General features: G+C 33.9%; 2 protein-coding genes across 3 annotated transcripts; both read left to right on the plus strand.

Moving 5' to 3' along the window:
• The first annotated feature begins 132 nt into the window (after positions 1-132).
• LOC135834429 (sialin-like) lies at positions 133-3,266 on the plus strand. Of its 2 annotated transcripts, none has more exons than XM_065348301.1 (10): positions 133-352; positions 457-668; positions 848-1,081; positions 1,158-1,245; positions 1,323-1,546; positions 1,666-1,812; positions 2,066-2,198; positions 2,297-2,452; positions 2,689-2,774; positions 2,933-3,266. In XM_065348301.1, the coding sequence occupies exons 1-10, from the start codon at positions 346-348 to the stop codon at positions 3,152-3,154; spliced, it is 1,509 nt and encodes a 502-aa protein (XP_065204373.1). In that variant the 5' UTR covers positions 133-345; the 3' UTR covers positions 3,155-3,266. The 2 variants fall into 2 exon arrangements, with proteins under 2 accessions (XP_065204373.1, XP_065204374.1); XM_065348302.1 differs by having other exon boundaries at positions 145-325.
• A 2,703-nt stretch (positions 3,267-5,969) lies between these two features.
• LOC135834425 (sodium-dependent phosphate transport protein 3-like) lies at positions 5,970-12,887 on the plus strand. The gene is made up of 10 exons (XM_065348297.1): positions 5,970-6,237; positions 6,325-6,545; positions 6,640-6,873; positions 6,958-7,045; positions 7,161-7,381; positions 7,470-7,616; positions 11,632-11,764; positions 12,121-12,276; positions 12,382-12,467; positions 12,579-12,887. Exons 1-10 carry the CDS (start codon positions 6,231-6,233, stop codon positions 12,795-12,797), a joined length of 1,512 nt encoding a protein of 503 aa, XP_065204369.1. The 5' UTR covers positions 5,970-6,230; the 3' UTR covers positions 12,798-12,887.
• Positions 12,888-16,367: the final 3,480 nt, after the last annotated feature.

Genomic DNA, 16,367 nt, shown 5'->3' on the forward strand with positions numbered 1-16,367 from the left:
TCTATTTTTTTTTTTTTTTTGTCTAAAAAAAATCAGGCTAAAAATACAATTTTGAAAATTATTCGTATTAAAGCAAAATCAAGCCGTAAATTAAATATTTATCTAATAATTGCTGAAGGTGAGTATTTTTTTTTTAATTTCTAAATTTATCGTTTTCTTGCGTAGGTACCTACTTTATCTAGGTGTACTTTTATGTACTTACGTTTACTTTGTTATCGTTTGCTGTTTAGTAGAAGGAAGGAATATAACTTCTGCATTTTGTCACCACAGTCACTTACGTGAAAGTTCGTTATTTTTACATAAAAACAGAAGTGCAATGCGTTAGGTAGGTGAAACAATAGAAAAATGCAGAGTATGTGTGTAAATGTATAGTACATACCTACCTATAGCGTACACATTTACCTACCTATTTTTGATTGATTCAAGTGTATCGCAACCATTCTTATTTATTTTCAGTACGTATTGTGATCAGATGGTTATTACTATTTTTGCTCGTGTGTAACACGTTCGTCACAATGAACATTAGCATAGCTATTGTGTCTATGGTGAAACCACTGGACTCATTTAGTGAAGGACAGAATGCTATAATTTGTCCTAATTCAACATTTTTACAACAGACTTATTCTGGAGAAGGCTATAATGGGACATCACCAGCAAGCACCTCCCAAGTGAGTACAAATGAGTAGGCCCATAGGTGTGCTGAACAGCTGTGGAGAGGGAGTGCTCACCTCCAGTTTGGAAAATTTAATCTCACTCCCCCCTCCCCACGACGTGAGGCCTCGTATGTAATTGACAAATAAATATTTGAAGAACTTGCATAAACCTATCATGAGTTCACATTATGCAGGAAACTGGATACGATTGGTCTGAAACTGAACAAAATACGGTGCTTTCGGGATATTACCGATTGAATTATATTTCAATTATGCTCGGTGGCGTTCTAGCTCATAAATACGGGTCGAAGAAAGTCGTTGGTTTCGCACAAGTGATTTCATCTGCGATGTCATCATTGATTCCATGGACAGCTGAATATGGCCCTCAGACTGTAACCTGGATAAGAGCCATTCAAGGGGTTTTATCGGTAATAGAAAATAATTAATAAAAAAATCCTCTGGTGCAAACAGTTGATTTATTCCTTATTAATTGGTTTGTTGCAGTTCATGTCTGTACCAGCTGGTATGTATTCTTTAGTGGGGAATTGGAGTCCACCTGATGAACGAGCCAGATTTGGGGCTAGTTATGCACGTCAGTTTATTTACAAACCGTTCTAAAAAAAAGTACGATTTCTCTTCACTGATTCTAGTATTTTTTTTCAAATGTAGTGGGTTCGTACATTGGCCTGACGATAGGCAGTTTTTTATTCGGATTCATAGGACAATATTTATATTGGACGTACATTTTTCATTTAACCAGTCTGCTTGGAATTATCTGGGGTGTGTTTTGGTATTTTCTTGTTAGCGATTCACCAGCTCGGCATCCCTCAATTACAATAGAAGAACAAAAATATATAGAGAACAGCTTGAAGGAGATTACTAGGAAGACAAAGGTAGGCAATCAATACTGCTGGTCTTGGGAATGTTCGATACTATCTTATGAGAGGTGCATTTCACCTTCCATGATGAATATTTAAATTATTTTTTGCATCAATTATCTGATTTTATATAGATCCGTATTCCTTGGAAAGATATTTTTACCAGTGTGCCTCTAATGATAAGCATATTGGGGGTGCATTCAGCTACATGGACATGGGTAGCAATTACCACATATTTTCCCATATACCTTAAAACATTTTACGGACTAAGTTCCAATGAAGTATGTTTGCAAATTCATTGTAAGTACTAGAAATTAATTTAGGAAGCCAGGTTCTTTGGTCAATTGGAGTTTTTGCGCTGGGTCCTTCAGATCCATTGAAATCAATCCTTTGCAAAATTTTCTTTATTTAGAAACACTCGAAGAGAGAGGATTTCTTCGTTTCGTTCTGCGATTTGTACCAAAAACAAGATGGAATGACCTATAATATGTACCTTGATTTACTATTATTTTGTTGCGTGTACCTGTCGTGTAGATTGGAATTCTCACAAGCGCGCCAAATATCGTGAAAAGTGTATTGACTGTTGGAATTGCCTACTGCAGTGATATAGTTGTTAGAAAAAAACTGCTGAGTATGACAGCTGTTAGAAAAACTAGCGCGTTTTCTGGTAGGTACCTAGTTTCACAGCACATACTTGAGTGCCTTTGTACCTGGTAGGTAAAGTACGAGTAGATGTACTTTTTAATGGGATTAATGTTTTCAAAGGTGGTATCATTTCTGCAATTCCATTAGTGATTATTGCATTGACAAAATGCAATTTGGACTTGATAATATCCTGTTTAATGCTCAACTTTGTTATTGGAACACCCGGCATGTTTGGAGCTCCATTGATTGTTATGGACCTGAGTCCGAAGTTTTGTGGTACGTGGTACCTTACCTATACTCTTGTATATCCGTAGATAGCTTAAAATAGGGTGGATCGTGAAAAAAAAATGCTAGAGGAATTTGAACAGTGGAGACTTTTATTTTGAGTTTAAAGTTACTCAGAAAAAATGCTAGCTCTAGAGGTGTCTGAGGAGGAGAGATATGGGTTCTCAAATAGGGATCATTTTCAAAAAGAAAAAAATCGTAGTTTGATCATCGTGTTTTACTTTCAGGAATTTTGGAAGGAATTTCCGGAACATCGTCTTCCTTGCTAACGTTTGCATTTTCTGCAATGGTGAATTATATCACTACAATCTACGTGAGTATTATCCTCATAATTTGGGTACCTACCTACCTATCTACTATGATACGAGTTCGAATTCTAGTAGATTAATGTATTGTAAAGGGAGGTACATAGATTACAATCTAAATACTGAGTGAGTAATTTGAAACCTTTTGTATATTTCAATCAATCAGGACACGGAGTCGTTATGGAAGACTGTATTTTTGTACACAGCAATTTATAGTGTGCTTACCACCGGAATTTTTATATGTTTTGGCTCAGCAGAAGTGCAATCTTGGAATTTCGAAGATAATCCTGAACTTCCGTGTGAGAAGAAAGATGAAGTTGAAGTGACCAACCACCCTGGTAAGACTTCTATTGAGATGAAGAAGGATAAAAATGAAGAAATCTCGTAATATCAGAATTGTTTCAATTCTCCAAATACCTACCTAATTTATGTTTAAGTATCTAGATATAGCTAACCGTGCCGTGATTTCGTTTTTGAAAATATACTCTGGTACCGATTAATTTTTGAAAATTTTTGTTTTGGATTTTCAGCAGTAGGTAGATAATTAGGTAGGTATTAACTACCTATAATTTGGAGAATTTACTTTTTTTTTTTTTTAAATTGTAGTTTGAAAAGCATTTCACAGAAAAAAAATACTATCTCTCTACTTTTCCCAGTTATCGACACAAAAGCAATACATTGTTCCTACTTATCTGACTTTTTTTTTCCACGAAAATTCGGTAAAAATTTACGACTCTTTCAAATACACATTTGACTTACAAGAAAACCTCGTAAACTCGTCATTCACTCCCGATTTAAATGAAATTTGGCTCACTGAAAATTCATACATGAGTATCTTCCAACCCTGAGAACCAAATTATCAGCTGCTGAAGTTTGATTTCTCGAATTTCATAGAATTTTTGAAAATGTCTGAAATAGTCAAATTACTGACAAGGTTTTCATAAAGATGATAAACCGCTGGATTAAAATCTTAAATTTGGTTTGAATACTAAATTCGACCCCCAGAATCGATGGCGATCATTTTCCAGACGATCTGGAGCCTCCAGCAGAAATTACTTCTTATCCAGCATACTGGAATCTCTCCAGAAGGCGCTATAATACAAAAATTGAGTCGTGATTTTTGTAATTTTCGAAAATGTGCTAAGCGATCCATCGAAATGGTTTCAAATTTTGCAATTCACTCAAACTTTCAACGAAAACATTTTTCGAGTACCTACTTCTGGAGAATTTTGAGCCCGAGATTGGTCATTATGAATTTCGTAATAGGTAAGTGAAGGTATCATATGTACGACTTCAAAATAATATGTTAAAATTTCGGCAGAAAATCCAAAATTTTAATCGAATCTTTTTCAAAAAATTTTGAAAAATTGCAGCTTTAAGATTCGGCTGATTTTTGGAAGCTTATTTTATAGAAGGGATATGCGGCTTATCAAAGTACCTACATAGTTTGGAATCATACGATAAAATCAATTAAGTAAGTATTCAAAATGCTTCAAAATCTTATTAAAAAATATTCAAACATTTAAAAAAACCAGCTGAAATAGGGTTGCAATTTTTCAAAACTGAACAAAAAAATTTATTGGAAAATTTTTATTCTTATGTCGAAACTGTAGGTAACCCATTCTGAAAATTATAACTGAATTTTGGGTTCAAAATTCTTCAAAATGGCTCAAAAAAGTTTGATGGAAATTGATTTTTTTGCTGAAGTTTTAACCCATTTTGATTTGTGGCATGAACATTTTTTCAAAAACACCTACTGAAAATCATAGCGCCACTTTGAGCTCAAAATTCTTCAAGGGGCTCAACAAATGTTTGTTATAAATACGTATTTAATTTTCTATCAAAATATTAATCCATGTACCTACCTATGTACTTTGATAGGTCACTTCAAAAACCTAAAAAATAATGAATCTATTGCACTCAAAATTCTTCAACAATAAGTGCTCCAAAGAAAGTATATTGATTGATAGAAAATTTTGATTTCCTCCAAAAATTTCAACATACTGTTTTGATAGGTTTCACATGAGTTTTTTACAAATCCGGAAAATTATGGCTCGAGTTTGAGCTCAAAACTTTTAAAAACAGCTCAAAAAAAGTTTGATAAAAATTTTTGGTTTTCTGCTGAAGTTTTAGCCCATTTTGATAGTTCACATGACATTTTTTCCAAATCTACTGAAAATCACAACTCAATTTTGGGCTTAAAATTCTTCAGAAGAGCTAAACAAATTTTGAGGTGAATTTTTAATTTTTTTTAAACAAAATTTTAACCTATATTTTTATAGGTTAAGTATATGAACCTTTTTCAAAATCCCAAAAATCTTGGCCCACATTTCGGGTCAAATTCTTTGAAAATTCTCAAGAAACACTTTTGTTGAAATACATATTTGAATTTCTCGCGTAATTTTAACCCATTTTATAGTTCTACGCCATTTCATTTTAACTCAAAATGGGGAAGAGGAGTTTCGAAATACTGTACACCCTATTGAACAGGCTGTTTCCGTGAACTTTGGTTCAATTGGACGTAATTAACGAACTCCTCTTCGACTCAATGACACCTGCGTAACCATTTCTTGTGCAAAATTTATACAAAAAACATATTGCAGGGGTTGCCAACTGAAGTAAACTTATATTTGGTGCAAAGGGACGGGAAATTCCTAGAACTAATCCGTATAAAAAGTTCTAAAAACCGTGCAATTTTGAAAATTGCGTTTTCAGGCTCCACCTCTCTATTTTTCAGCAGCGAAAACCCCATATTATCGTTCCAATTTATTTTTTAAATGACCCTTATCGTGCAGATTACTCATAAGAAACATATTTATGCGAGTATTTATTCGTTAATTTGTTTCGCAAATACCTCGGATTGATTCTTGTATGTTTTAATTAGCAAATGATAATTGAACATTGTTTTTACAATCATAGGTCATCACAGGTGAAGTTGGTATCAGTATGAGTTGCAAATATTCTTGATACCTACGTACCTCTACCTACCCACTACCCACATTAAGAATAATTAATAAAGTAAGTAGGTATTAAAAAAAAAAACATTATCTACACCAAAATTATTGCGTGGATCAGCGAAAAACAAAAATTATTTTAATTAAAAATCAGATAGGTAAGTACCTACCTACATATTTTTGTGTACCTATAGGAATACAAAAATTTAAACAAAACATAATTTATCTGTTCACGATTAATTTATTTAAATGGTTATGGCGTAGACTTCAGTACCGGTTTCAGATTAGATGTTTTATTACTTCAACGACTTTTAAAACAACCTTTAAATCTGGTGATAATTCAAAAGAACCGCGAATATGTGAAATGATAACTACAAGTAGGTAAATTCGCTTTCCATCACAGACTACATACTTCGCAGTAGTCTACCAAACGTGAATGTAGACAGATTTCTGCAAATCAGCTGTATTCTTCACAACGTATAAATTATTCTAACGCGAAACACGTGAAAAATGCAGAGTATGTAGACTGACCTATTTCATTTATTATTAAAATTTTTCATCGAATTAAATATTGCATCTCTGTCTATTTGTAACCGATTTTCAGAACGCAATGTGCTCAGGTGGTTATTGCTGTTCTTACTTTTGTGCAACACTTTCGTCACATTGAATATTAGCATCGCGATTGTGTCTATGGTGAAGCCGCTGGAAGTTGAAAACACATCTCATAAAGAACCAGATATTATTATTTGTCCCAATACGACATTTCTACAGAGGACTCATTTGGAAGAAGACTACAATGGAGCATTACCAGAAATCATCTCTCCAGTAAGTAACAAAATAAATTAATAGGTACCTACTCGGTTGATCGATAGAACTTTTATCACTTAGGACCTTACACTTACCTAATTTCATTTTATAGAAAACTGGTTACGATTGGTCAGAAGCAGAACAAAATATGGTGCTTTCGGGATATTACTGGTTGAATTATATTTCAATTATGCTCGGTGGTATTCTAGCTCATAAATATGGATCCAAGAAAGTCGTTGGTTTCGCTCAAGTGATTTCATCTACGATGTCATCATTGATCCCGATAGTAGCTGGATATGGGCCTCTGGCAGTAGCCTGGATACGAGCCATACAAGGAGTTTTATCAGTAATAGAAATCTGTCATCTCTTTTGCTTACTAATTTACTATGTGAGCTTTACCTACTTATGCTTTCTTATCAATTAATTGCAGTTTATGTCCGTACCAGCTGGTTTATTCTCCATCATGGGAAATTGGAGTCCTCCTGATGAACGAGGAAAGTTTGGGGCTAGTTTTGCACGTACGTATGGATTGCTTCATCAAATTCGAATCCTTCCTTCAAATATATATATATGTAGTTTAGCGATATTTATACATCTTGATTTTAAGTACCTATTTTTCAAATGCACCTACAGTTGGTTCGTACATTGGCCTGACAGTGGGAAGTTTCATGTTTGGTTACATTGGACAATATTTACATTGGGCGTTTATTTTTCATTTAACTAGCCTGCTCGGGATCATTTGGGGTCTACTGTGGTATTTCCTTGTTAGCGATTCGCCAGCTCTGCACCCTACAATCACAATCGAAGAAAAAAAATACATCGAAAACAGTCTGAAAGGGGATACTAAGACCAAGGTAGGCTCCAATGTTACAACTTTCATGAACGCAATTACCTGTGCATAGATTGAAATGGTTTTTCGAGTCCGATTATCTTATTTTTTAGATCCATATTCCTTGGAAAGGTATCATCACTTGCGTGCCACTGTTGATAAGTATTTTTGCAGTGAATTCAATTACATGGACGTGGGTTGCGGTGACCACATATTTTCCTGTATATCTCAAACAATTTTATGGATTAAATTCAAATGAAGTAAGCATGGTCATTGGAGTGCCCCCTCCCCAATTCAAAAAAATTCAGCAGATTTTGACTAAATTCAGCGGAGACCTTTGTTTTGCTTTGAAAGCTACCTGGAAATAATTTTAGCTCCGGGGTTGCTCTTGGAGGGGAGATGTGGTCCCTAAAAAAGGTGATGTATGTATTTTCAAAAGGCGTTTTTTCGCCGTTTTGAGAAAAATTTTGTGTTTTGAAATTTTTTTCATCGAAAAATTATCATTCCTGAAAAGGGAGAATATTTTTGAACGCAGTGGTGCCAACTTTTTTTGTCATTAGCGGTAATTTGAGAAAATCAAAAAAATTCATGAGTTTTTGGGCTATATTTTTCTTGATTTTCTGAAATCAGCACGAACCAAAAAAGTGGCACCACTGCGTTCCAAAATATTTCATCAGTTTCAGCTGGAGCGAAAAACCCACGTTTTTCTTTTTCAAAAATTCTCTCTTTTTGAGGACTTACATTTGCTCTCCGGGCTCCTCCGAAGCTAAAAATTGTTGCGAGTAACTTTTAACTCAAAATGAAGAGCTCCCTGATGAATTTTGTCAAAATTCTCCGACATCGCCCACCTATGGGCTATAATAGTTATTGAAATAAATATTCAAAATTCAGGAAGTGGTGTCATTCCAATCCTATTCATTTTACTTTGGGTCTGAGAAACAAATTTTGAACCCGGCGCTTGTAGAGTTGATACTCCTGTGAACCCTAAGATAGACAACCAGTCACAATTTTAGTTGCTGAAATTCATTCCTCAATTTTTGGAGATTTTTTAAAAATTCAAATTGGACCCAAAAATGGAAAAACAAAATTTTACCAAATTGACCAGGAATGGTGGAATTTGGTTTATACCCTATTTTCAACCTTTTGAGTCGATTGATAATGGTTTCAAACCATTCTGAAACCACCTGCCAATGTCACTCTCTAAATTCGAATCAGTCATTTTTGTAACTGTTTCATTCAAGTATTACTCAAACATTACATAAAGCCATTTTCCAGAAATAACTATCGATTGTACTCGTGGTTCGACAAAAACCACTGATTAAAACTGTGATTTACACAGCATTCCTATGGTTTTTCTCAGTGATCTTTAATGAATCATTGATAAACCACTTAACCAGTAATTTCAACAATGACTGATTTCACAGTCAAAAACATTGACTGAAATATTAATCAAATTTGTAGAAATAATTGTTTTTTCAATTATTCTGTTATTATTACTAAGGTTCCTGCGGGTATTACCATCAGGGTGGGTAACAACGCCAGTCACCCAAAAATCGTGTTAGGATATGGGGTATCCATTAAGCAGCACTGATTACTTTTGTTCCTAATGATGAAAAAAGTAGCCTGACCAAATTGCATCACAATATGTTCGTTTAAACAGGGTGTACAAAAAAAAAAAAAATTATGTCTCAATTTTTGACATTTTTCACCCCCTAATATTATTTCGGAATAATGTAACTGTTTCACTTTAATTTGAAAAAAAGGATGTTCAAGTTATGCTAAATACAAGTTGTTACACATAGATGACTGGAAAGCACATTTCACAAGCTTTCAAACCATACAAGGTACCTGTGGGTATTAACGCCACATGTTTGGAAAATTGCTCTGATACCTCCCTGCCACACCCCATGGTCAAAGTAAGTGATGGAAGTGGTAGTCCTATGTGTCAACTACCATTCCATGGCCATGAGTGGGGGAGGGGTCTCACAGGGTCTGGAAATAACAATTTCTCCACAAAGTAGGCTACATATTGGTGGTGTTACCCAACCTGGTAGGGTAACAATGCCATGTCATTTCTTATGCAAAAAAACTCATTAGAAACCTATTTTTCCGGACAAATCAACAACTACCTATTTTGTGTTTGCCAGTACAAAGTGACCATGCTAATTTCGATGTGAATGTCGACCCATCCACATCCGTCACTTTTGCATCCCATATGTCGATGTGAATTTTGACCCTGTGTCGAGCTAATTGTCGATGTACCTAATTGTTGATTGATGTTGATCTGCATTTGTGTTGACAATTGGCTCAACACAGGGTCGAAATTCACATCGACATGGAGCATCCAAAAGTGACGGATGTGGATGGATCAACATTCACATCAGAATTTATGTCTACCTCCTGCTTCGTAAAGTTATACAAAATTTGAGTTGAAAAATTTTTAATTTTTTTTCCAAAAATGATATATTGCTCGTGCTGAAAACAGCATCGATGCAAAGTCCACTTCCGAAGAAGTAGGTACAGATTAAAATTTCTGTATAATCAAAAAGTTGAACAGAAATTCCTTATATCAAAGATGGTGCAATACTTTATCTAAGGGTACTAAACTAATCCATTTTCATGTTGACATGTCGATGTTAATGTTGATGTGAAATTTGACATCAACAAATACATCCGCAATATCAACATCATATCAAGTACAACTACAAACTGTGGGAAAGTGAATAATTTCATCAATGCCCTAAAAAATTTGTTTTCCTCATTGAACAAGATCATATTTTTGAATGTTTACTGAACTTTTAAAAACTAAAACAGAAATTTTAATTCTGAAAAATTGGTTGACATAGTTGTAGATGTAAATTTTGAGCATCAAATTTTACATCTACATGTCGAGATTGCATGTCGAGGTATCAGAAATGATGAGCAAATTTCAAAAATTTTCATGTACCTGACTTTTGTATGGACAGAAGATTCCTACTAAACAATTAATTGATCACTTTTCCATCATTATGTTGAAAAAAAACGTAGTTGATGTAAATGTCGACGTCGACAATTGTTGTGTGGGTGGGACCTTGAAAATCATGTTGACAAAAAAATTGCAACAATTGAATAATGAAAGTGCATCGTCGTTTTAATTTAGTTTTTTTTTTTTTGTAAATTTTTGTAATTTTTTTCAACTTTTTTCATTAAACACATTTCTGGCTCCAAAACACGAAGCAGAAGTTACTGCTCAGTGATTTAATTGGAAGATTGAGTTTCCAATGAGATTTTCTTCATATTCATTGAAAATTGTCTCATAAACCTGTAACTTTCTTGCATTGGCGTATTTACCCTCACACCTTTTTTTTTAGCAATTTCAAAAAAAAAACACCAATTTTATATGTGATGCGATCTGGGATAGGTACCCAAAGTCGGAAAAGTAAATTTCGTGCTACAGCAAAAAACAGTTGAGATATTGAGAAATGTCAATTTTCAGGTTACACTGAAAACAAAATTTTTTATAATTTTTTTCACTTATTTCTTTTTAAAGTCGTGAGTTTCTGTAAAATTTTCATTTTTTACGCATTTTAATGTTTTTTTTTTCAAATTTTCTGTACAAAAAATGTGTTTCCCACAACATGATTCAACAAATAGTCAACAAATGTTGACACAATTTTTAAAATTTGATTGTCTATAATTTTGAAGTATCATATCAAAATTTCAGCCAATTTAGTGCAGTAGAAGTCGAGAAAATAATTTTTTTTGAAATTTTGAAGGAAAAACTTTGAACTTTAATTTTCTCAAAATTTTCTTTAATCCCAGATCGCATCACATATAACTTTTTGTGTCATGAATACGGGTCTGACCAAAAAATGTAATTAAGGTACCTGAGGGTAATAACGCCAATTATCCAAAAATTTCATTACTCTATTACTTACATTATTCGTGTATATTTCTTCAATAATAAGGTGCTAACTAGATTTCAGCTTTCTATATCAGTTTGGTAAAATTCTAATTTTTTTCTCATTGAAAATTTTTAAGAATTCGCCAAAAATTGAAAAATGAATTTCACCAATTGATATTTTGACTGGTGGTGTATTTTGGGGTACTCTATCGATTCTATTTTGTCCTGTTCAAAAAACGTTGTGCCAGTTAAAGTGAAGAAAAACATTTTCAAAAGTAGTACTTTACTTACATATAGAATAAGATAGGTATGTTGAGCAAAATTGAAGAATCCAGAGAAAAAAATCGAGCGAATTTGGAAAAACTAACTGATCTGTTGTGCACTTTGTATAGATTGGGGTCATCACAAGTGTGCCAAATATCGCCCTTAGTATCTTTACTATTGGAATAGCCTATGGAAGTGACATGATTCTTAGAAAAAAATTGCTGAGTGTCACAGCTGTAAGAAAAGGCTGCACATTTCTAGGTAAGTGGTAAAGGTAAATAGGTATTAACATTAAATGTACAGGGTGCCCAGAAATATCGAGTACCCCTAAAAAAGTTTTCTACTAAAATACTTCGGTTGGTCACAGTGAATGATAATAATGATAGCACACGAGTGGTTGTTGGACTGGAGAGATAACATTCCACCAATCATATGCATCTATTTCACGTTGCCAACCTATATTTTTAATGAAAAACTTTCTTAGGGGTACTTGACATTTCTGGGCACCCTGTATTACTTACCTAGGTAGCCAAATAAAGCAAAATGTGCCTACCTAACGTTTTATGAGAACTATTTGATTTCAAATAACTGACATTCTGATGTTTGTGTACTCAAAGGTGGCATAGTTGCTGCGATTCCACTAGTGATTATTGCATTTACAAAATGTAATTTGATCTTGATCGTGTTCTGTTTGATGGCTAACTACGTTATGAGAGCATTTATCATGTTTGGAGCACCATTGGTTGTTATGGATCTCAGTCCCAAGTTTTGTGGTACGTTTATTAAATAAGATAGGTACCTGTTGTTTTTTCTCTGTGGCTATGATTTATACTTATAAAAGTAGCTATATAATGATATCATTATTTTTTCGTTTGCAGGAATTCTAGAAGGAATTACAGGGACATCGTCTTCCTTGCTGACGTTTGCATTTTCCTCGGTGGTGAATTATTTCACCACAACCTATGTAAGTAATATCCTGCTCGTATCCGTATTATAATTCAGGCATTCTGGTCACCCATTATTTAACTAATGAGCGATTTGAAATTTATATTACTTACCTATTTCAACCAACCAGGACAACGAGTCACTGTGGAAGATAATATTCTTGTACACAGCATTGTATGGTGTTCTCGCCAATGGTATTTTTATCATTTTTGGCTCGGCTAAAGTGCAACCCTGGAATTTCGAAGATGTTACTGAGCATCAGCCTAATAAGGAAATAAATGAGGCAGCCAATGATTCTGGTAAGAATTCAGCTGAGATGAAGAATGGTCAAAGTAAGGAAATTTCGTGACATCAGAATTTGTAAATACTTTTAAAAAAAATTATGTTTGTGCGAGGTCATTGTATTTTTAAAATAATAAAACGACTAATTATTTTTTCATTATTTTTTTTATAGTGCAAGTAGCACACTGTTACCTACTTTTAGTCTGTTTTCAAAATACAAATAGGTAATATTTTTTTGTAGTAATTTTCTAGGGATTCTTTTCTATTCTGTATATTTTCCTGTAGTGATTTTGAATTTTATTTTTCAAATTTGCTTTTCTGTTCAAAATTTTTCTACGATCTCAAACGAATTTCTCGGTGGTGATTTTTTTTCTTGCTAATTTTAGATTTAAATGAGTCTTTTGTACGTGTCAAATTCTATTTTTGTAAATACATATATGTACCAGCTAATTGAATTTTGGAGTTCATTTCAATAAATGATTTTTTTCATGTTTTAAAATTTTTTTCACAGAGATCTAGAATAAAATAATTTTAGGTGATAATTTTTTGTCTTGTTTTTTGTGTGATTTCAAATAGGTATCTAGGTTCAAATTGTTTCATATAGTGATATTGAATGATTTTTTTAAGTATTATATTACGCACACAGTTACAGCTGCATCTGGCGCAGCTGTCTATTTTTTTTTTTTTTTTTTTTTTTTTTCGTCAAAATAACAGGGTGGACACGAGTATATGAAAACAATAATCACCTACAGACTACATTAAAAAAGAGTAATTTTTTATCAATTCTGTTCATAGGTATGCCTACTTAGCACCTATTTATGTAGCTTGATAAAATTTTTTAATTCCTGCACAATAAATTATCGCATCTTTCATATGAACTCTCATGGTACCTACATATATTTACCTTTTTCGATACATTTTTGACATCTTAACACAACAAACATTTTAAACAAACCAGTTTCTCTCTCTCTGGTAAATTGCCAGCTATCCAAACTCGATACAATCGCAAACGTAAATTAATCTGGACAAGAATTTTGGGAATCAATACCTAAGTAAAATAGGCCTATTCTATAGAGTAACAATCGATATCTATAAGAATAGGATAAGTAGAGTGTGTTCGTGTAGTGTTCTTTTAGGTAAAAAACAAAAAAAATAACGGCGTGAAAATGCACAGTACCTAAGTACATAAATCCAAGTAAATTAATTGCCTACGTGAGTTAATTAGGTAATTTAATTATGTACCTATTTGGAACAAATTTGAACATAATTTATCTATTTAATATAGAACGACATGTGCTCTGGTGGCTACTACTAACATTGCTGGTGTGCAATACGTTTGTCACACTAAATATGAATATCGCCATTGTGTCCATGGTGAATAACAAAAACGTTGAAACCACATCTAATAACTCTCTGACTATTTGCCCAAATACCACTTTCTTCCTGAGCAATTACTTCCAGAGTGATAATGCCAAAGAATCAATAACGAATGCCATTCAAGTGAGCAACAAATTTTGAGCAGCAAATTTTCTGCATCTTCTAAAAAAGCAATGTACTTTCAATAAGTCTCATATTTATTTAGAAAAATGGATTCAAGTGGTCAGAAGTAGAGCAGAACATGGTTCTTTCGGGATACTACTGGTTAAATTATATTTCAATTATGCCTGGTGGTATTCTTGTTCATAAATACGGAGCCAAAAAGGTCGTCGGGTACGCTCAACTGATTTCTTCTGCGATGTCATCATTGATTCCAATGGCAGTCGAGTCCGGACCTCTAACAGTATCTTGGATTAGGGCTTTACAAGGAGCTTTATCGGTCAGAATAGTGCATTAATGGGCCTCATACAGACTCGACAGAGTAATACAATAATTCATCGTATGATGATTGATGAATAAAAAAATTTTATTCTGTTGCAGTTTATGTGTGTTCCCGCGGGAGTATACTCAATTATTGGAAATTGGAGTCCACCTCACGAACGAGCAAGATTTGGAGCTAATTTTTTGAGTAAATTGATGAATAATGACTAATCTACTTAGATATGGATTTAATTTTCGAAGTGGATTACTGATTCGAGTTATCACTTTGCTTGTATAGTTGGAACTTGCATTGGTATGACGTTGGGCAGCTTTGTATTCGGATTCATTGGACAGTATTTACATTGGTCAATTATTTTTCATTTGACCAGCGTTTGTGGTGTGATTTGGTGTATATTTTGGTATATTCTGGTCCATGACTCACCTGTTAGGCATCCTACGATCAGCGTTGAAGAAAAAGAGTATATTGAAAACAGTCTGAAGGAGGCAACCTATAAAACAAAGGTAGGCAGATGCACTAGGTAATCGATATTACACGATTATAGTACTTATAGGTACCTAATACTGCAAAAAGATGTGCGCATGCGCATCAGAATCTGGTAAGTGGTAATTGATTCGCGTGAGACGCGCGCACCTTTGGTAAGCGAGTGCGCATGCGCACTTGCATCCGCACAAAAACCTCTTTCTAATGCAGGTATCAGCTGTTATAGTCATTTAATATTCAATTTTTAAATATATATATATTTTTTTTTTTAGAATTCAATACCGTGGAAAGGTATTATTACTAGTATGCCCCTCACAGTGTGTATCTTGACAGACGGCCTGTTACGTTGGGTATGGGTAATGATGACAATGTTATAGTGACGCTAGGAATAAACGGCCAAATAATGTAATGGTTAGATACAATACTTATATCGTTGGATAGACTAATTTGTTCGTGGGAATATGTTTAAAATTACTCCCAGGGAAAGGAGATTTTCCCTGGTCGTAGCTAGCTCGAGAGAATGAGTGTCTATCGTTCCTAGGTGACTATTCATCATTAAAAGAAGAGGTTTGAATAAAGAAACACCTCTAGAATAATATGTACATTCTGTTTTATTCTGATTTTTACAATTTATACTCAACGAGTTATTTAGATTAATAGCTACTTAACGTACATCGTACAACTAGGCAATTTATTATACACTAGTGTTAGATAAATAGCTGAATTATGTCACTCAAGAGGCGTAAGGCCTGGTGCGTAAGAATATTTAAATACTTACCCTATTGAAGGAGCAATAAATCGTTCCTTGCGTCTGTGTAAGCTGATTAGGCTTACTGCACATGATTTTATGACGATCACGTCATAAAACCCAGAAAAGAATGGGCGGCAATTACCTTGCGATAATTACGGCAAAAACACTGTACACTTTCACACCCCTACTGAACGGCTCACGAATACTAGGCCTTATTGGTGTGTACATATCCTACTCTGCACTTTTACCGGATCACGCTGGATAACCTCCGGATTGGTTACCAGTGAGTCGAAAATACCTTGTTCCCTCAACGACATAACGGGGGTACAAGTTAATAACAACTAGATAACCCGTTTTTCGCGCATACTGCGCTCCTCTTCTAGATGTGAATTGTTCATTTTGAAAATTTTGAAAGTATCTTTTTTCGCCTATAATTCCCAAAAAGTCTTGCTTTTTGCTAACATTGTTATTGTTGCTTTTTGCCGGAAATTGTGAAAGTTTATGGCTGTTTTAATAATTGACAGAAAAAAAATTGTTTCAAAGCAAAAATTCCAATAATTCTTACTTTTTCATAAAAAATAACCCAA

This window comes from Planococcus citri, chromosome 2, assembly GCF_950023065.1.
Source record: "Planococcus citri chromosome 2, ihPlaCitr1.1, whole genome shotgun sequence".
Classification (NCBI taxonomy): domain Eukaryota; kingdom Metazoa; phylum Arthropoda; class Insecta; order Hemiptera; family Pseudococcidae; genus Planococcus; species Planococcus citri.

Excerpts from the sequence above, each read along its gene's own strand:
- LOC135834429 (XM_065348301.1), top strand. Across the intron at positions 1,547-1,665 it reads AGATTACTAGGAAGACAAAG|ATCCGTATTCCTTGGAAAGA; the intron begins GTAGGCAATCAA and ends GATTTTATATAG. Across the intron at positions 2,199-2,296 it reads AAAAACTAGCGCGTTTTCTG|GTGGTATCATTTCTGCAATT; the intron begins GTAGGTACCTAG and ends ATGTTTTCAAAG.
- LOC135834425 (XM_065348297.1), top strand. Across the intron at positions 7,046-7,160 it reads GTTTGGGGCTAGTTTTGCAC|TTGGTTCGTACATTGGCCTG; the intron begins GTACGTATGGAT and ends ATGCACCTACAG. Across the intron at positions 11,765-12,120 it reads AAAAGGCTGCACATTTCTAG|GTGGCATAGTTGCTGCGATT; the intron begins GTAAGTGGTAAA and ends GTGTACTCAAAG.